The following is a 21,425-nucleotide window of genomic DNA, read 5'->3' on the forward strand; positions in this document are numbered from 1 at the left end:
ATTAACACTTACAACATAGCCAGGCTTGAAAAATATGAAGCAAGATTCCCTATCTTAATGCAAGCTGGTATGAATCCATTATCTATACCAGGTCTTCAGGCTATGACCATTTGATCTTATAAACATTTCTCAGTTTTTGATAGGTGTTCAGTCATTTAGCTCCTCACTTTCTTCCAAAGGTCTGAATTTAGCAGCCAGCTGTACATTTTCTTTTTAATTCATAATCTTGATTCAGTACTTCCTCTTGTGATTTCCCCAGTTGCAAGCTTCTCATACTTAATACCTTATAAAACAGGTATATCACAGCATTCAGCTTGTAAGTGATTAATCTGGTGCAGAGAAGTTATGCATCTTCTCCACAGCATCCTTACTTTTCCATAACTTCTACTCCTCACACTTACTGGTTCTGTTCCAGTTACAGCATCTTTTCATTGCCTGTATTCTGTGAATGCATTTGACCGTTTACTCATGGAGCATGAAAGATTTTTCTAAAAGACCATCACAGAGCTTTTTAACTGTTGTTCCCTTTCAAACTAGTCTTTGAAACCCTATTTCTATTTGGATAAAAATTTTAGAATTTGAAAGGAAAAAAGTTTCTAAAATTCTTTATAAGACAACCTGTCTGAGAACTTCTTTATTTGCAAAGACACAGTTAATTTAAATTGTGCTGGCTGTATAAGCTGATAGACTGGACAAAAGAGATTACAAAATCATAGATTGTGCCAAGTTGGAAAAGACCAATCAGGATTATTTAGTTCATCTTCCGGCCCTGCACAGGACACACCAAGAGTTATACCATGTTCCCTGAGAGCACTGTGCAAATGCTTCTTGAACTCTGACAGGTTTGGTGCTGTTCCCACTTCTCTGGGGACTCTGTTCCAGTGCCCAACCACCCTCTGGGTGAAAAATTTTTTCCTGATAACCAACCTAAACCTATCCTGACTCAGATTCATGCTGTTTCCTTAAGTCCTGTCACTTCCTTAAGTCATGAGAGTGAAAAGATCAGTACTTGCACCCTTACTTCCCCTCGTGAAGGTGTCGAAGACCACAATGAGGTCTCCCCTGAGTCTCCTCTTCTCCAGGCTGAACAGAACAAGTGACCTCAGCTATTCCTCATAAGGCTTTCCCTCAAAGCCCTTCACCATCCTCATGGCCCTTCTTTGGACAGTCTCTAATAGCTCAATGTCTTTTTTATATTGTGGTGCTCAAAACCACACACAGTAGTTCAGTCAGCAAGCAGCTTTTCTCTGCTTACCCCATCCCTCCACCCACCTACCATATCAACACTTATTTAGGTAGTCAAATTCAGGAAAAAAGAGGGGAAAACCACTGCTCTGGAGACAGCACATACCAGATTGAGACAATATTGTTAATGGCATCAGAATACAAAAGAAAAACAGATAACTGTCCTCTTAGGTTGCTGTGGTTAACTCTGCAGAATGAGGGGGGGAAAATAAACATACTGAAAATAAAAACCAAACAAATATTCCATAGCTGCAGAAAACAAGGAAAGAAAACTGACAGCCATACAGAGGCAGCATTCGTGCAAAAAGCTATTCTTAATGCAATTCCTCATTAGCTGAGTGAATAACACAGGCTTCTGTGGCAGGGGACAGTACAGGCATGCCCACATGAGCTCTTGTTGATTTAAAATCTACATTACTGTGATCATTATGATGTCTACCAGATGAGTGCAGCATACGAAGCTTCCTGTGACACAGCAGGAGTCAATCTGGCAATGATAATGCTATAAATAAATTAATGCCAAAGGACTCCACAATCAGAGGGGACTGGTAATGGGATTCATAATTTACTAGATCAAACCTCTGGTGCAGGTCAAGAGCAGCAGCAAAATTACTGGTAACTGACAAATGTGTGGTGGACTATGAGAAAGAAGCTGCTGGTTTCAGTCCATTTCCAGACTGATGGACAGGTGTCTGGAATGCTCACAACAGTCACCACAACTGGCACCTCAAAGTGTCCCAGACAACAGACCAAGGACTGTGAAATGCTTGCATTTTAAATGCAAAGCTTAAAGACCGCTATAACCCATCCTTACCTGAATCAACTTTCTGAATCAAAATGGAGTATATGAAAAAACCCACCTTTACCTCTGGAAATATATTCCAGCAATTACCAACCCTCACAGTCAAAGTCTTGTTTACTTCCAGTCTGAACCTGTGACACATCATTTGCCAGCCACAATGACAAGCAGTTCTGATATGGAGTTTCCACATGGAAATGTGGACATTCCACAATGTCCACATGGACATTCTATAGAGTACCTATCCATCCCTGCCTCTTTTTGGGGATGACACCCCTCTGGGACAGGGTCTGAGCACCTGTTTGACAAGAAGACCCCAGTACCTCTCCCTTTCCCGGGACCCACACTGGCCTCCTTCCTGCATTGCAAACAGCAACCACTGCCCAATGCAGCATAGGAAGCATTCTTCCTCTACCAGCATTTAAACCTGTGGTTGTGGGGAGGAATGAGGACAGAATGAATAAGAATGCTTGTAAGTTCAGCTGCTTGGACATGACTATCCACCACAGCCTACACTTTCCAGAATGAGATGCAGCTGTTTTCAAGCTGCTGCACAATCCACATCAACAGTCTATTTTGTTTGGGCCCACATTCATCTCCATATAAACACCCCCACAAGAGGGTTAAACACCTGGAAAATCCAGACACAAACCCCTCAATGGACCTGCAATCATATTCTTCTGTTAAGATTAACAAGATTTACCTTTACATACTTTACTTTGAGCAATTGGAACAAAAGTTTTTGTTATCTGCAAATGTACTGAGGGTGCACTCGATCCCTCTATGTCCTTGATGAAGACATTAAACAGCAGTGGTTCCAATACAGACCCCGGAGGGGCACCACTCATGACTGGTTTCCATCTGGACACTGAGCTACTGACCCTCTGGATGTGACCAGAAAACCTGGACAAAAGAGTTCCTCATCTACCAGACAGTCCAGCCATCACATTCATCTCTCCAGTTTAGAGAAGGGTATTGCAGGGTACCATGTCAAAGGCCTTACAGCAGTCCAGACATAAGACAACCTGTTGGAGGGATCCTACATGTCACTGCCAGACATGCTATTATCTAAAGCACGTTTCCCCATCTACCTCTCAGTGTCTCATATTCTGAATAGAAATTTTAAAACCTAAACTAACTGAGAATAGAAAAAGCAGGTGGCAAGAAACCTAATTATTCTCTTCTGTTCATGGCTCTTAGGTGGATTTATAAAACATCTGTGAGTGTCCCATGGGCAGCCATCCAAAGTGCTCTGGAGGAGCCAACTTGATTCACCAAGGCTACTTGCCCTGCGCATCTGTGGGAGCACACAGCACATAGTGCTGTTGGACACTGCTAGCCCTCATTACATCTGAAATAACAAACCTGGTTCCACACAGTATGCACACCTTTTCTCTTGGACATGCGACCTGCTGCCCATAGGGCTTTCCATGAGATAGGTATTTGTATCACAGGAGCTATAAACATACATCTTTAAATTACAAAATTCTCACCAAAGTGGTTAAGATCCTATATAATAATGGTGCGCTTCATTGGAACAATAGCCTTAGAATGCTCTCTGAATATATTTCAAAGTTAGTTTTATTAGAGAAAAAACTTCTTTGAAACAAAAAGAACTAAATGGCAAGATAGTTCAGGCCATATTTTGGCAATTTTTTTCTAGTGTAAATCACTTGAAGTCTTACAAACGATTCTGTGTCTTGCACTTAATGCAAGCTAGCCATGTCTAAAGGTGTAAGAAGTCTTAGAATCCAACTAATTTTACACTTACTTTTTCCTGTTATTCCAGCTTGAAAGTACTCATTACTTCCTAAGGCCAAACTTTGATTATGAGCCATCCATGAATCAGACATCCATACGGGTTTGTAAATGATGATTGAGATAATGTCCAAAACAGAATTTCTATAAGAAAACTTTTTTTAAGTATATCTCAGTAGGCACATGTAACCTAAACCAATACTTTGTTGTGAAACTTCTATCATTTTCTAATAGCTTACTAACTTATGAGGAACTGAAGCAACCTATACCCAAAACCTGCAGTATCTAAGTCACAGGAAAGCATACTTTTTAAAAGGTACTGTGAGCATTTCAAACAACCAGGTAAAAACAGTCTGTAACATCACAGAGAGGGGCAATGCCTTGAGTTACTAGAGTAGAAAACAGTTTTACAATCTGTAGCAAGCTAGTGTTCACCAGATAGACTGATATTAGTTTCCATTTCTTCAGTGTTGCATTCTTGACTATGAATGACAAAGACAGATTGAGCATTTTCATTCTCTACCCACCAGCCCCACTGGGTATAAAATCAGTACTTCTGATGCACCACTGTAAGTGCTCTATTCAGAGGTATTATTGCAACAAAACGGTGATGAAACTTCAGAATCTGACAAGCGAGATGTGGATAATTTGTGATTCTGAGAGCTACAGTATGCATCCATATCCTTTGTTCCACACACGGGCAGAAAAGACCAAATTTTTGGTCTTTGATAACATGCTACTACAACACTACTGGCTTGTCAATGTCTAAAAGCATTTACCTTCCTTAGTGTGCACAGAAAGCTTTGTCTAATTAATTATTTGCAGCATTTCCTACATCTCCTACAGGACTAGGGAATACTAGAGATAAAATATGCTTAGTTAAAGACAAAGGCAACTACTGCAGAAGCAAAGGCAGCTTTTTATAAGTGATCAGCATTCACACAAATGCAAACACATGAAACAAGGAACCTCAGAGAAAATATATTCCCATATCACTGCAATTGCATGTTTAAAAGTCTGAAAAACATCAGATGATTTCTGAACACAAAAGTAATCACTTTCCATGAGTGAAATTTGGGGAGAAAGGTGATGAGGGATACACATAAGGAAAAATTTTATTTCAGTGGACATGAGAACAATCCCAAGCACAATGTGGACACACAAGCTGTAAACAAACCTACCTAAAACCTGGCACAGATGTAAATAACAAAGGAAGCAACCCAACCTAAGAGAAGTTTTTTAGGTTCTAGGTACTAAACAGAAGCATTCGTCACAATCAATCACCACAGTAAAACCATGACTGATAAATTAATCAAAATTAGCTCAGCTCCCAAATGGAAATTGAAACCTTACACTACTTTAGGATCCGGGGAGAAGTTTAAAGGAACTATGCTGCATGCAGAGAAAATCGAATGCACAGTTGGAAGCAGGGGTGATTAAAGCAAGTCCATCCTCACGTTGTTCACGTGTTTGTTCATATGCCACTGTTACTTTTGAGACACTGCTGTGAACCAGATTGGGAAGAGATCTGGGTAAACATAATCCTTCATGTCTTTTGTGGTCGTAACTAGAGGAAGAAATGGTGACCTGGTTATATTTAAACCACAAAAGCTCCCAGTTCTATTTACCATGCAGCCTCACAAACAGATGCACCACCACAAGCAAGGAGGTGGTGTGTGTGCTGCCAAAACTACCACCACCAGAAGCACTAGCCTGAGGCTGCAGCTGATCTGTACCATAATCACTCTTCCTAGTTTTATAATCATGATAAAATAAAACAAAATTTCATTCATTTTAAAGACCAGCACCCTAGAAGCAACATGACATCTTTACTCAGCACAAATGTTTATCTTTTCAACTAAGAGCACTCCTGAAATTCAGACTTAACAAACATCAAGCACAGCACAAGTCAAATGGACAGTGTAGCAAAGTCAACAGCTAAAGCTCATTTCATTTAATGAAGCACATTTATAAATCACATTCAGCACATTTATAAATTCAAGGTCAACCCAGAGTTCACTATTACCTTGATATTGGGGTTGATTGTGATTACTGGGGACACCTCGTGTTTGGCTTACCTATTGACTTGCCTGGGAGAAGTGGAAATTCTGTAGTTTAAGAACTGAAATCACTGGAGACATTTTGCATGAAGAAAAAGAAAAGCAGAGATTCCCAGCACCAACTACTGCCTTACCCACGATTTTGCCACATTTCATGAGAAGTGGAACACAGGGAAGGAATGAACAAATTTTAGAGGATAATAGCTCCTGACATAAATCAAATAGCTGAAATCTAAGATGTAGCAAAGCCCAGGCAGACTCCCCTCCAAGGTAAGCAGCTGTAAAGAAGAAACCTTAGCATTCCAACAAAGGAGACCTATATCCTGTTCCAGCTTCTTCCCTGCTCAAGATAACACAGTAAATATAGGTCTTCAGATGAGTTTCCCTTCAGTAAAATGGGAATAATACTTAATGTAAAGTTTTGGAGACTACAGATGCACTGCTATTTTAGATCTATTATGTGAGGATCATTGGTTCCTCCCACACTCCAAGCCTAAATAAGGCAATTTTACATAGAAAAAGACTGCAAACCCATCTGCCATAAATATTCAAGGAAGGGGCCCAAATACAAAGAAGGGTTAGTACTGGGGTAAGAAAGTTGTTTATGTGATGCTTAAACTCCACACATAAGGAAACTTACCTTTACTATTAAATTAATAACATAATCCCATTATTGTGTTATACAGATTGACAGTGTAGTTATCTTCCTTTGTCAGTTAAATTTCTTCATGTTGTAGCAGCAGCAACAATAAAACTGGCTGGATCTCAAAACTTCAGCTTTCAAGAAAATCAGTCTCAAAACACCAATTGCACAGAACAAAAAATTAACCCCAAGATGACTGTGACAGTCAACTGCAAAGGAAGGATTTACTGTGGAGTCCCCCACAACTCTTACCTCAAGCATAGGGCGGGCACTGTCATGGATTGAAAGAATGTGCGTAATGTTATTCTTACTCAATTGCTCTACATCTCGGGCATCTGTGATAGAGGGAAAAAAGGAAGATAATTTTTTTAATCTCTTGATAGAGCATTTCCATTGTGCATGTTGAAAAGTTACTTATTGTTGATACATTTCCTTTTCAAGCTGCATAAAGTCAGACAAAACCTCAAATGCAGCTGTTCTAGAAGACCATCACCAGAGTGGGTAACGGGAAGACACACTTCTAACTCCAAAACAAATTATATGCTATATAAAGATCAAGCTTAAGTGACTCAGGAATGTGTTCAAGTCAGAAGTTTCATGTATTTTGCATCTGAAATGTAAGTCTGTGCATGCCTGTGTGCAGGTGATGGCCATCTGAACACACACTCAGAGCTGTACAAGAAATATCTGACCTCCCCTCTACCCACAAATCCCCCTTCAGGGAATACATTTTCACTTGGGAAACAGACCCTGCGATATCCAGGTCTGAGAAGGGAAGCTAACTGTATCATTTGAATTGAGGTCTCTGCAGACAAGCCAAGATGATAACAAGATTCTTACTTTCTGTGAACCAGTAGAGAAAAATGTGCATTTAGCCAATACAAATGATAATTAAGTCTAAAGAGAGACAGGTGATAAAGATATCAAATGTATGAAAAAGCAAAATGCTACAGCAAGGAAGTGCAGTTGTGAAAAGGTGGTTCCTAGACCTGCAACCAAGGGGTTTCAGACATTCAAAACTGGAAAGAAAACTGGGGTGACTGAAAATTTGATGCTAGATATGGCAAAACCATAGGCTTGATTCTATGAGAAAAAAGGGTAAAATAGACAATCTGTCATCAGCGAGCAACTTTCCCCATACTAAACTCTCAGCATGTCAAAAAACAACCTGAGAGAACCACCAATACAGGTAAAAGTTAGCTTGTTCCCATCTACTTTTGACCTTTTTGATTGAGACTGGCACAGCACACCATGGTAAGTACAGCAGTGGTTTTGTGATGGGAACACCTGCCTTTGAAACCTGCCCATACAATCTTTTCACATTAGCCTGGTTGCACACAAAAAGAGAGCACTGACCACAAAGGTTTCAAACCGGCTCTCTCTAGGTACAAAAATAATAGCATCACCTGTATGTTCTTTATGTACATGCAAGAGTTCAATTAGCATCTCTTGGGTTGTCTTATCCCCCTACTATAAAGTTTCAATGCCTTTTCTACATCACAAAGAAGAGCTGAAGATTTAATTATACTGCCCCATAGACAAGATCCAAGTGAGCACAGTAACAAGCCGTGAAATTTAAACCTAATCCAATTATGAAAGCTTCTCTACAGCTAATAAAATGAAGAAAATAGTCAAAACTGCAAGGATTTTATTCACTACTGCTCAAGCCTGCATGATCAACACAGATGCCTAATCCTTCAAGAGAGAATTAACACAAATTCTGTCTGAAACAGAATTAAAGCCTAGCTTCACAGAACAAATAAAATTTCCTAAAAATCTCAGAGAAAGCATTTCAAAGAAGAAATGCTAATGCTCACCAGGCACGTCCTCTAATCTACCTGACCTTCAGATTTTCTAAACTGTTTGTAGGACAGTCTCAATTCCTTAGGGAATACCTAAGCAGGCAAGGATTTGGAAGCCCAGAAACCAGCCTAAAAATCACTGTTTTCTGTCTTACAAAGACTAAGGGCAGACTTCAGAGACTGCTGGTTGGAACTCATGGTGTTAAGGCACACCTAGTATGAGACCCCAATCTCTAATTATCAGTATGACCTACATGCTAAGAAATGTCTTGCCACACAAGGCAAACTGCTTTAAAAGAAGATATGATCCAAATTAAATGCTGACTGGTTTGAACTAGTTTGAAAGGCCTAATGGACATAGTACAACTCAAAAAGACGGAAATACCTTCATTCTTCAGTTAACAGAGATTTGGGCTAAAGGAATTTCAGCAAATCAAAACTATAAACTGAGATTTCAGATATTCCTAGAAACAAGCTGGAAATGGGTACCTATGTCAATGGGTAGCCAGCAAGTCCTTAATATAGTTGGGAAATAAGCATTCAATTCAGAGGAGAAGCAGAGGAGAAGAAGCTTCCCAGCTGCTGCCTGGATCTAAACTTCATATAGTTTACAAAGGGGAAATTCCCCTGGTTCCCCAGCACCTGCCTTAAGTCTCTACAGATACTACAGAAAAGGCTATTTAAACAGCAGTACAAATAAGATATCCTGTCACTCACAGTCTCATACCATAAATAACAAAAAAAAAAAATTTATAGGTTATGTAAAGAACCACCAAAAACCAAAAGAACCACAGCAATTCTAACTTCTTTGCCGTAGCACAATGCTGTACGAGCACATCCAAGCTGACATTTTGAAATCACAGTGTGAAACACCCCATTTTCAAATTTTAAGATTAAACCTACCTATCAGAGCCCCTTCCAGTGCATCCTCAAGAGGGTGCCTCAAATGTGGCATTATTCTTCAACAACAGCTTACCTAACATTCTGTTTCATTAGCTTCTCAGCTAATGCAGAGGTAGACTTTTGAGTAAAGCCTTTGGGAAACTCTCTCTTCACACAAAATGACACAATTCACACTAGGGAAGTCTTCCTCTCTCCTTCTCACATTTAGCCTTTTTTTCCTCAGTTTCATACTATGACTCCAAGCTTGATCTCTACTCGTGCAGAGAGCTGCAAACACTTATATACCAAAACAATGCCAAAGTCATCAAAATGGGACCGAGGCCTCAGAATTTGTATCCCTGCAGCTCTGGGAAGCCTTACTGTGTGTCTGGGGAGCAAATCACCTAGTGCAGTGTGCTTCCATCCCCCATCAGCAAGAGACACAGCTCCAACCACTGCAGTTAAGACACATCAGTGACTGAACAACTCCAATACTACAGTGGTGAAGTTTCAAATGTACCTACAACCATCCTCTCTCTTACTTCAGTATTTTAATGCCTCCACAGAAATGCAAGTTGAGGGATAAGGACTTCCTCTCAGACAAGGCAAGTCAGCTCAGCATGTACAACAGTATTAGGTCTCAATCTGCAGATGTATAGAGACAATTTCATCATCATCAGATCTTTCTGGTTTTATTATATAAAGTAAATTTTTGTCTACACTTTCTCTTCTGCTTTGGAGAGAGCTAGCTAGAGAGACAGCCACCTAAAGAAGAACATCCTCTGCAGTGGTTTAGAGCACTAAGAGCTCTTACTGAGAATGCTTTCCCATCAGGAGAGCTTTGTTCCTGAATCCAGCTATGTGCAGTTACAGACACACACACAAACTGTGTACATGAACAAAAACTCCACCTGTCCTGTCTCCACACTTTGTTTTAAAATATATTTTGTCCCATCCTCTCAGAAGGACCTTCTAGGGAACAAGAAAGATGGGGAAAAGAGGTCAGTCCTCTGTTTAATGGAGTACCATTGGTCTTCCTTCAAAAGGTGAAGCTGAAAAAGAAAATAGTATCTCCATCCTGTTTTCAGTACCTGATATAAAGCCTTAGGAAATGGAATTTTAAAAAATACTAAGCAGATGAGAACAGGAATTAACTGACTTTAGAAACACAGCAGAACTACTTAGTGGGCATTGCCTTTCTATACACTTAGTAATGGGAAGGGCAGAAACTTCCTCAAGACTCTCCAGACCATCCACAGCAACACTGGACTCTTTGGGGAAATTAAACCTCATATTGTGGCTTTCCCCTTCAAATTAAAAAGCCCCCAAATGTTCCATAGAAAAAACCTTGAATGATTTCAAACAAGGAAACTCTTTAATATCCAAGGTAGAAACACTCTTGAATCTCCAGTTTCTGCTACTGTCACACCTCTTGGTTTGGAAGCAAACTGAGCATCCATTAAGAATCTCTCATCAGAAGAAACAGATTTTTCCATTTGTGCAGAGAACCAGCCTGTCCTGTCAATCCCTTAAGGAACAAAGCAACCATTTTTGTTGTGAGTACAGGTGACTTTCAAGAGCCATCAGGTTACCAGTGCAGAAGACAAGTGGACATGCAGTCCCACAATAAATACTTTGTCTTTTGAGAGGACTGCATTTCATCTGTAAGGTACAAACAAAACAAAACAAATTCTCTCCAATATCTGAGGCAGAAAGAAGAGTTAACTTCCTCTTTCTTTTCCCTCATTTTTCCCTCTTAGCCCCCTACTCTCCCATTTGCAAAGAAATAACTACTCCTTCACTTCCACAGAAAAATCCCAAGTGTTGTTTCCTTCTGGGCTTTCAGACCAGACTCAGTCTTGTATTTTATATGGACATCTATGGTTCTTCTTGAATTTTTCTGCCCTCTAGCTGTGCAATCTCAAATATACCCTCTCAGGAGCATACTACACTTTTCATGTGCTACTGATGAGCTGAATCATGCTTATAGAGCCTATAAGATAAAAAGCCCTTGAACACATGCCAAGATCTATGCTTATTCAGGAAGGTTTTTCAGAGACATACTCAAGCTCTGTGGACTTAGGAGGATTTCAGGAGATACTGCACTGCTTTCCATAATCAGCACTACACGTAACTTTCTACCCTAAAGACCCTTAAAGTGATTACTAAAGCCCCTCTCAAGTCTACGTGCTTAGAGATTTGTGCAGCACCAAACAAAGCAGAAGCAGCAAGCTCAGCTCCCATTTCTGCCACAGGTTCATTTCACAAGCTTTCTGGGCCTCAGTTTATCTCCCAGTCAAATGCAGAATTTGCACTGCTCTGTCATAGACTGTATTTAAGTTTACTAGGCCTAAAAGCAGAAATATAGCTGAATAATAATGCCCCAATCAGAGCAATTGCTGAATAATGTCTTCTCTAGATAACAGCCCTCCAGAATTAGTGTTTAACATCTCAAACATCCTACTTTCACCCAGCAGAAAGGCATCCATCTGGAAGAACTGTGCCTTTTCCCAGCCTGCCAGTGTTCACAGAGGTCTTCCATGCAGCAGCGAGACAGGAGTGTGAGTAGGATGGTACTTTGATTTAGCTCTGGAAACTGTGCCCAGGCTCCCCGAGGAGCCACTGGGGAAAGACTGTCCTCCAGAGGACAGATCAGAGTGATTTACAGACATTCCCCCTGACTCAACTTCAGGAGAATCTCCCTCCTCTCCACCCCAGCTCAGGGACTTCAGACAGTGCCTCGAATTCTCAGCCCCATGTCTGGGCAAGATGCACAACACCAGGGATTCAGTGTTTCCTCCTCTTACTGACAAGATGCAACTTTATTCAATTTCAAGCTATCAGTCTTAATCTGAAGAATGGGAGGCTGGTCAAAAATGCATTACAGGAAATAATTGTATAAAATTATTATTATTATTAGACCCCTGTCTCCACAAGTAGCTAGTCAAATCAGGATATTCTGACCAATCTCAACTGCACATGCTGCTGAGTATTTCTCAGTCAGTGATCCCCTTTGTGGCAGTCGCAACGCTAACTAGGCACCTTTTAAAAAAGTTTCATAAATCAGAACACGTCCCAAGAACATTGGGATCAAACTCCTCCAGAAAAATACACTGGTAATTAACCAACAACCTGTTCCTAAATGGGATGACTTAACTGCACAGAGAGCTTGCTGCATCTGCTCCTAAGCAGTGGGGCAAGGGGATGTTGAGCGACAAGGGATGCAAAAAAGACTAAGAATTATAAAAGCACACTCTCATATTAGTGACATATTGTAACACCTATCTTTTCCTCTCCAGGTATGGTAGCTTATCTGAGATTATAACAGGTACTTGTGAGGGTAGAATGTAAAGATTAAATGCCATATGAGCAAAAGTCATATCATAGCAGTAAACAAACAGAAATTTTTGTTTGTGTTTTTAATTAATTTAAAAAACAGACTCCATAACATCAACACCGGGGTTAAAGTCAACTTGTCTTTCTTTTACAGAGGTAAGCAGAAGCGTTACACCCTCTGCTTCTTTTTCAGCGAGGTTCCCAGAAGCACTTTCCACTCACAGCACCTCCACCCGCACGCCTCTGCTCTCCAGGCAGTGACCTGCCCTGCCATTCCAGGGCTGCTCCCAAGGCACACAGAGAGGGACAGGGCTGCAGGCCTGCTGTGGGCAGGGATGCTGACTCACTCCACAACCCTGCCCAAGTGCCCTGCTCTGAAGACAGAGCTGCACCAGCAAACAGATGCTCCCGCTGAGTTTCACTCCCCTGGGCAAGGGCTTATGAGCAGGATGGCCATGGGGAGAGGGACAGATTGGGAGCCACGTTACCAGGGCCCATCCTACCCACCCTACCTGAAACCTAAAGGATTCCACTATCCAACATCTTCCCAATTCCACCCCTCGCCTGAATTACTTCAGGAAGAGAAAAGAAAATAAAAAGAGGAAGCAACATGGCTGTGACCAAGTTTTAATTCTTTCAGCAGATCATGCAGTGGTCCATCCAAAGAGCTTTCAAACCACCCTCTTGGACTTATTTTCTTTTTTTTTCCCATATTTTTATTTTTTCTCCTTTCATTATCAGCATGAAATCCCCTCTATCCTCTCATTTTCCTTACCATGGCACAATTAAGTTCCTCACACAGTTGCCATTGTACTTGTGTTTATGGTGTGGCAAAAGGCAGCTTTCAACCTCACATGTACCTCCTGGCTGCCTTCCAAAGTGATCAGCTCCACATCCCAAGGGACATCAAGCACTGGATCCACCTTATGGGTCGGCAGATCCAGAAGCAGGTAAGTCAGGCAAAAACCACTGAACTCACAGGTTTTGGGATGGGGAGGCATGGAAGGAAGAGTGGGTATGAGGCAGAGAGAAGGTGCAGCACCATCTAAATCCAGTGTAGACATTGCCAGCCTTAACAGACTGGGTGTGGTATCAGACAGCCCAGGAAGGACCGATATCTATTGCAGCAGCCCCTGTGAGCCCTGCTTTGCTGTTTTACCCAAGCATAGGAAATAAGGGGTCTGCATCTATCAAAACAACTGTACATGCACAACTGGTTTACTCCTGAGTAGGGAGTGTCAGCCAGAACTGCTGCTAACAGAGTGCTTTGAGAACATGCCATTTATTTGGATGTCTGCACAAAGTTTCCTGTGATTTCTAAAGGTGTCTGTTTTTCTGTATATAAAAAATAAACTTCATGCATGAAGCAAAATAAAAAAAAAAATCCATAGAAACTTACATCTGCAACAGAGACAGTGTGAGTATCAGTGGTCAGGCTGCAACCAGCACACATATCAGTCTCACAAGCAGTGACAACAGAACTCTTTAGCAGCTGTTATAAATAACCAAAATAATGAAAGCAATGAGCAGGAGGCATAGTAGGCCTTTACTTATAAGGAGGACTTGCAATAAGCCTTACAAAGAATCTGCCTGGCTCACAGGCTTGCTTGCCAAGCACGGGAATCGTCTGAGGCAGGCCAATGTTTAGGAATTCCATCTGAAGCATGGTTCAAGGAGATGGTATTCATTTTACGTTTCTCAAAGTACTTGCAGCACAGCACACAGATGAGAGAGCAAACGAGCTCTTCTTTAAATGCTACCATGAAGCAAGATGGGGTTAAAAAGCTACAGAGATGCTAGAGAATTCTGAGTGCCTGCAAAACAACACCTTAAGACCCCTGTTAAGTAACCCTAGAGATAATAATAAAACTAATCTTACCTTTAAAGTTGCCAATGAACAAGCCAGGCAGAATCTGTGAGAAAGAAATATAGTATCAAATATAGATATCTTGTGGTAAGACAATTTGACAAAGTTCAATTTGCATACAGGATGGAACATACTACTTTAGCAGACTATTGTGAAATGCAATCTAAAAAATGCTGACAACTTTTGCAACCTTCTCAAACCAGACAACTCTAGGCATGCTGAACTTCGATAGCATTCCTTGAAGTTAGTGGGGGGGGGGGGGGGAAGGTTGTTAATCGTGGGGATTCTTTCACTTAATGGAGGCTCTCCAAGGACAGCAAATGTAGTTTACAAATTAAGAAGCAGCCTCACAACACAGCCCTCCCCTGCCCCCCGCAGCAGGGTAACAGCTACCCTCATGGAACTAATGATGAAACTTCACACAGCAAAGGTGATTTGCCTAAAGTTGCTAAGGAAGCTGGACAAAGCCCTGCAAAATGACATCCTTCGAAGCTTTTGAAGTGCAAAGCCATGCAAGTCAGGGCTGCAGCACTGTGGAGCTCTTAGAAGAAATCACTGCAAACGGCAACTTGTGTGCTCACATAGAAAGGGAACTGCTGAAAGTCTGTGAAATGCATGTTTCTCGCCCAGATCTACCCATTCACCCCACACTCTCGGATGCCTGCACAGGTGTCAGTTACAGGACATTCTTAAATTTCACATCTTTCCATAACAAGCACCAGGTACCAGGTAACTGGGGAGTTTCAAGGTCTGCCCAAGGACCAACATGTGCATTAGGGCACATGCATGCACAGACACAGAGGCAGGTGACACCTGCTCCTCCCACCCTCTCACAACGCTCCCAAACTTAGGAACAGCAGTACGGACATCAAAAAACTGACATGCATACTGAACACACATTTGCTAGCCAAGATTTTTGTTCTCTGCCACCTGAAGTCTCTGACCCACATCCTTTGAGGAGATCAGAACTATGGTGGTGAAACCATACATTTTTCTTCAGTCCATGCATAGCATACCAGCAATACAGGTAAATCAGCACTGACTTCCTATAGCCTGAGCAACACCCCAGAGTCACAACAGCAGCAACAGCCTCTCAGGCCCAGCTATTTAAAGGGAAAACTCCACCCATTTAGCTCAATCCGGCAGCCATGAAGTCCTAAAAGTCATGAAGGACTTTTCATCAGGGATCATTGCCACAGACTCAGTTTCACTGCAGCCTTCCTGCTGAAAGGTGACCCAGCTTACCACGCACAGGTTAGCAGGGCCAGCAGAAGAGCCTGTAAAACAGCTTCTGACCTGCCCTAACTTCAGGGCTTTCATCTGATCAAAGCATTTTGTTTGCTGTTATTTATCGAGCCTTGCAGAAAACAGAAAGGCTGCAGCACCTCTTGCACTCCTTGCAGCTTTGGTTTGTGCAAACATTCCTTCCTTTAGGCTTTGCTGGGGGATCACTCTCTGCCTGCTGTGTCACACCAGCTCTAAACACAGGGCTCAATTCTCCCCACAATACAAAAAGACAGCTTCTCCGGGACCCTTGCTGTACCTTATTGTTTGCAGATCCCTGCTTGAAAATTAAGGGCTGATTGACAGCACTGGTTCATCAAGAAAACAGTTCTTTAGTCTTGTACAAATGGGCACCTGTACATTCTGCAAAGATAAGCTCAGACAGCTTTCTCCCTTTTCCTTCCCTCTTCATCTGTACAAATACAACATTCTTACAAAGACAGCAAAAATGTCCAGGGCAGTTTCCAATGCCAGGGTATCATGTAGGGTAAAGAACCTTTATAACATCCTGCTGTCCCCTTCCATGTGCACAAGACTTACGGTTTCAAGGGACAATTCAGCATTTCAAGCACTCCCGATGACACTGTTAGAAGTGCAGCTCTAATGCTGCATCCTAGGTCAGGAAAAAGAAGTCTGTAGCTGCTCCAGAGAGGACAGTACTGAAGAGTCACTGCCAAATAGGCTAAATTCTGCAAACAAAATCATGTTCTAAAACAAAAGGGGCTCAAGTTATGAATGAATTCCACCCACAAGGTCACCCCAGTGAGCTCCCTCAACTTCAGTATAAAAAAAAGGAAGAAAAATTTTTAAAGCTTTCTGGTATTTTAAAATACCTGTCTGGTATTTCCTATCTGCAGCACAAATCTTCCATCACACCACTACTGCTGTAGACTATAGCACTTTAGACTCCAGGACATTATTTCTGCATCAAATGTGCATTCTCAAGAGAGAATAAAAGCCTAATTTGAAGTCACAGTCATTAAGCTTTGACATTAGAAATTAAAGATATTGAGAAACACTGGGGGGTTGCAAAAATGAGGTTTCTTGTCGGTAAAGGAGGAAAAATCCAGAAGTCTGCATTTGTGCATCAAGAAGCAATGCTGTATGATAGACAGGTAATTAGGACACCGTGCAACCAAGGACAGATGTTATCCCTGTTGTACTAGTCATTCTAGAAGCAAGAAACATTACTATGGGTGAAAGCTACCTGAAAAGAAGTGAATCTTCATGTCATGCTGACTAATACTTCAGCACTCGACTACGGCTGGGAACTTTCAGCTGTGTCATCTCACACTGCCTTCAGTAACTGCAACTCCAGGCTGTGCAAAATGAAGGCTGATGGCAGCTAGGGGTGTGTGAGAGAGAAGGGGTGGGAGTCAGAAGAGTAGAAAAATAAGGTGGATGTTTTTGAGAACTTCTCAACCACTGCTATATGAATAAAATCAGTAGCCTCTTTATATGATCCGAAACATTGAGAAAATGACCACAGACCAAGTAACCGATGTAGAAGAATGCACAACCAAGGGACAAGGACACCAACGTCTGTCCTAGTTTGTACCTCACATGAGAGCAGCTCACATTCTCCACCTTGCACAAAGACCAAGCCCCGGAACAGACAGTAGTTGCTAATGCTTCTGTCAGTCCTCTCCGACAATACACCTCTCTGGAAAACGGCTTAAAGGGCTCCTTTGGTGCTGTTTCCTACATCAACAAATGCTTATAATAAAGCATCTAACTCCTTGCCTAACACTGCTTCTGGTTGTGTTAGTTCTGATGGGCACTCCAGAGAGGTCCATGGAGCTTTCTCAGAGATGTCTGGGCACTGTAAAATGAAAAGACAAGCCTACCTTTGTCCAGTAGTACAGGAGAGTGACACACATCAGGGAGACGAATTTGCTGCTGACATGAACAGGCACAGCTTTCTATGACTTACATAAAATTGGCTACCTCAGCTGTAACTAGCCATATTGGTTTAAATTTCTTATGAATCCACTCCTACAACCAACAGGGCTTATCTGCCCTTTTTGTAGAGATAATATTTGAATCTTCTGAAGAGTTTACATGAGTAACTGTCAGTTAACTTTAACAGAACTAAACAACAACTAAACCCCAGGAAGAGCTCTTCACCAAGATCCTGTTCACAGATAGTCAAATCTTGTCACCATCTCAGCCGCTAGACTTCAGCTCCTGGAAAACATCTTTCTACATTTCAACCACAGACTTCAACTTGAACTTTGAATACAAGTCAAAGTTAGACATCACCCATGAACAAAGATCAGACCGCTGAGACAATTTCCTAAGTCAGACTCCATTACTTATTCTGTAAAATATACATCTTAAAAATACAAGAAAAAAAGGTGAAGTACTGAAAATCAATACTAGGCAGGTCAATGCATATTCACAAGCTGATTCTCCTTCTTCTCTGAAAAGAATAAAAAAGGTATGTATGAACAAATGCTTTCAGTTTAATTTGGGAAATGTCAGAAAGCTTGGATGGGCTTTAGGAAATAACAAGGCCAGGCTAATTTTACAGAGAAAATTAGCAAAGAAAGACAAACCTCACCTAAAAAGAATACCAGGCCTCCAGCCCTTATCACTCTAATGGCCACATAAAGTCACATGCAATTGCTATTTGTTATGAAATAGATCAGCATAATGGGACAGAAAAATAAAGAGGGGACCATGCCATTGAGAAAGGCTCAGCATCCAGAGGCTGTAGCAGTCCCTGGATCTTTCTTACCACACCCATTACAGGCCACCATTAATCGTCTTCCCTTGGCACCTGTACAAAGGGACTCCTTAAATGAAATAATCCACCATCAAATAAGCTGATTATTTTTTCCTACCATCCATATACAGGTCTACCACAAGAAACACACTTCAGCTGGAAATAAGGCTAATTGTATTGACTTGCCTAGATTGAGACAAGCAAATACCACCTACATCTGCGCTGATGGCTCCGTGCTTCCCCTTGCCCCTCCAGCTTTGCCGACTCACAAGATCAGGAGGAAGAAATGATCCCGAGACACATTTGGAAGATGGCAAGTTCCAGACGAACACGTGGGACCCCTACAAATATAAACCCTGAAGGCCAGTACCCAATATGATTGTAGCCTCCTTAAAGGAACCTGCCATTTCCAAACTGCTGAATAGCTCAACCTCTTGGATACAGCTATAAGAAAGGGGAGTAGAATCCAAGTAGTGTTATGCTTGTCCAAAAAGCACCAGGTGGTACATGTCAGGGCAACATTTAACAGAATTAAAATTACCAAACTGGCCAGTCACAGATTGCCAATTCCTACCCACACAGTACCACAGTAAAATGTAATGAAGCTTCAAAGGGCTGAGAGCTGTCCTTTCTGTTTTATTTTTTGTCTCTCCCTAGACTGCAACTTAAGCATCCTATATTGCATCCCTCTAAACATTCTAATAATTTCAAGCATTCCGAGACATATACTACAAATATCAGAAGCCTAAAAGGAGTTTCCCTAGCTGTATTTCTTCCTAACTGGCCATTTCTAGAAGGCTAATATCAATGAATGGCTAATATCACAGCATTATTCCCAGACTTTGAAAGCAAAAACTGAGAAAAGGACCAAGAGAGGTTCTACCTCCTACACACTAACTCAATTCCTCAGCAGCCAGCTCTTATCACTGCCAAAGGCTTCTATTTCAATGCCTCTATCCATAGGATGGAAAGGCTTCCCCTTCCAGGTGGCACACTAAGCAGTCTGGATGCTCATCAATCTGACTTCAAGGGGTAAGGATGTCAGAAGTGGGACAAAATGTGAGGAGCTATTTCTAGGTGTTCTCCTCTGCTTTGTCACAGGCCACGCACACAGCAAAGCAACTCCCAAAGCACTCAAAGCAGGATGTAAGGCAGAGGAGATGACTCAACTTCTGTTTCTCATAGTAAGCTATCTATAAAAGGCGAGTTACCACCACACTTTCAAACCTGGTTTTTAAACAGAGGTGGAGATACTGAGAAAAATCACAGTGGCCCCTAGGTAACCACCATGACATGCCAGGGAAATCGGTGTGTACAATAAACCCCCTACTGCCAAAAGGCCAACACCCTTTCAGATCCATCTTCCTTCCTCTTCCTCACTGCGATCTGCACTGGGGCCGAGCGCTTTCCTGTCCCAGCGGCACCGGGCGGGCCCAGCCCTCCAGCGACAGCCCGTGTCCGGCGGAGCTCCGCGCCTCGGGAGCGGAGCGAGCCTTGCCCAGTGACCCGATTCAGAGCCGCGCTCGCCGGCAGCCCCACGCCCGGCTCCTGCCGCAGGTCAGCGGGTGCCGGCTCTGCCTCAGGGCTGGGGGACACAGAGAGGGCACTGAAGCCCAGTGCCGGGGGCACGGCGGCCCTCGCCGAGCGCCGGGAACTCGCTTCGCCCGGGAAGGGGAAGCCCAGGCACATCACCGAAACCAGGGCCCCCCGCCCGCCCGCGCTGCGGCTGGGGAGGAGAAGGCGGCGCGCCCCGAGGGAGCGGCGCGGCCGCGGTCTCCGTCCCTCCGCCCTCCCCCGAGGCGGGCGACCCCCAAAACCGAAGGGAAAAGCCCTGTTGTCCTGGCCATTGTTCCTGGAGCGGGTGCCCGCGGCGCAGGGGCGAGACAAAGGCGGGGGCGCCGCGGCACCCCGCCCGCCCCGAGGCGGGGAAGGACAGCCGCCCCCGGCTCCGCTGCGCCGGCCCGCGCACATGCACTCGCGCACGGCCACAACCACGAGCGGGATTACCTTGTTCATCCCATTCCCCATGGCTTAAGCGACCCGCACGCCAGCACCGCGGGAGAAGCCGTCGGCCGCTGCTGCCAGCGGCGGGTCGCCGTTCATGGGATAGTGCTTGCCGAGGGGGGACTGGGGACGGGCTAATTGCTAATTAAGGGTGGCCGCTGCTCGCCGCTGTCGGACTGGGCGAGGCGCATCCCTCTCACCCTGCCCGCGGCCGTCGCCCTCCTGGATGCCGGGCGGCTGGGGGCGGGTTTCCGCTCGGCCGCCCCCGGGAGCGGCGAGAGCCGCGGAGCCGCACTGCCAGGATCCACCTCCCGCCGCCGCCGCCACCGCCCCACGCGCGGTGCGGCCCCCGCGGGCCTCCCTGGGGCTTGTAGTCCGCGCCGCCGCGCCGCCCCGCTGCCGCGCGGCCCGGCGAACTACGCGTCCCAGCGACCCTCGCGCCGCAGACCTGCCCCACCTGCCGCGGCCGGCGGCGGCCGGCGGGCGTTCCGGGGAGGATGAATAAGCGCCGGCCGCGGCGGCGGAGGGGCGCAGCAGTGGCTGTGGGGCGTGTGGGTCGCTCCTCGGCACGGGCCGCCTGCCGGCAGTGCGCCCAGGGAGGGCAGGGCTGCGGCATGCGGTGCGGGAGCGGGCAGGTGCTGCCCGCTCGCCTCTGCCATCCCGAAACCCGTTTGTTTTCGGCTAAGAGAGGACTATGGCAGGAGGCACCAGGCCTTGGGCACGGGGCTGCTGCTGTGGCTGCCCGCTCCCGGCCCGTGCGGCTCCGCTGTGCCGCTGCCCGCCCGTGAACTGAGCCTCGCCCGGCCTCCCGTGCCCTGTTACGGCACCTGCGGCGGCTCCTGCTTGGTCACCCCAGCCGCGCTGCGGGCAAGCTGGGGTCGCGGGTAGACAAAGGACGTTCGTGTCCTAAACTCAGACAGACACACAGGAGAGAGCAAATTGTTTGAAGCAAACATCGCAAGATCGTACTGACTGAAATGGGAAGACACCTCTGCCTCAACCATCTTCCCCAAGCTG

At 44.0% G+C, this 21,425-nt stretch overlaps 1 protein-coding gene across 3 annotated transcripts in view; it reads right to left on the bottom strand.

Annotated features, from left to right (window-relative positions):
* DUSP22 (dual specificity phosphatase 22) overlaps positions 1-20,747 on the bottom strand; it is a 43,484-nt gene extending 22,737 nt beyond the window's left edge. Inside the window, exons 1-3 of one of the 3 annotated variants that reach the window (XM_030265436.4) lie at positions 20,412-20,746; positions 14,405-14,438; positions 6,758-6,840 (exon numbers count right to left, since the gene is read on the bottom strand). In XM_030265436.4, the coding sequence (XP_030121296.1) occupies positions 6,758-6,840; positions 14,405-14,438; positions 20,412-20,432 (138 nt within the window). In that variant the 5' untranslated portion in view covers positions 20,433-20,746. Of the gene's footprint in view, positions 1-6,757; positions 6,841-14,404; positions 14,439-20,411 lie in introns of all 3 variants that reach the window. The other 2 variants (XM_072924096.1, XM_072924095.1) reach the window with 2 other exon arrangements.
* Positions 20,748-21,425: the final 678 nt, after the last annotated feature.

Source organism: Taeniopygia guttata, chromosome 2, assembly GCF_048771995.1.
Source record: "Taeniopygia guttata chromosome 2, bTaeGut7.mat, whole genome shotgun sequence".
Taxonomy (NCBI): Eukaryota; Metazoa; Chordata; class Aves; order Passeriformes; family Estrildidae; genus Taeniopygia; species Taeniopygia guttata.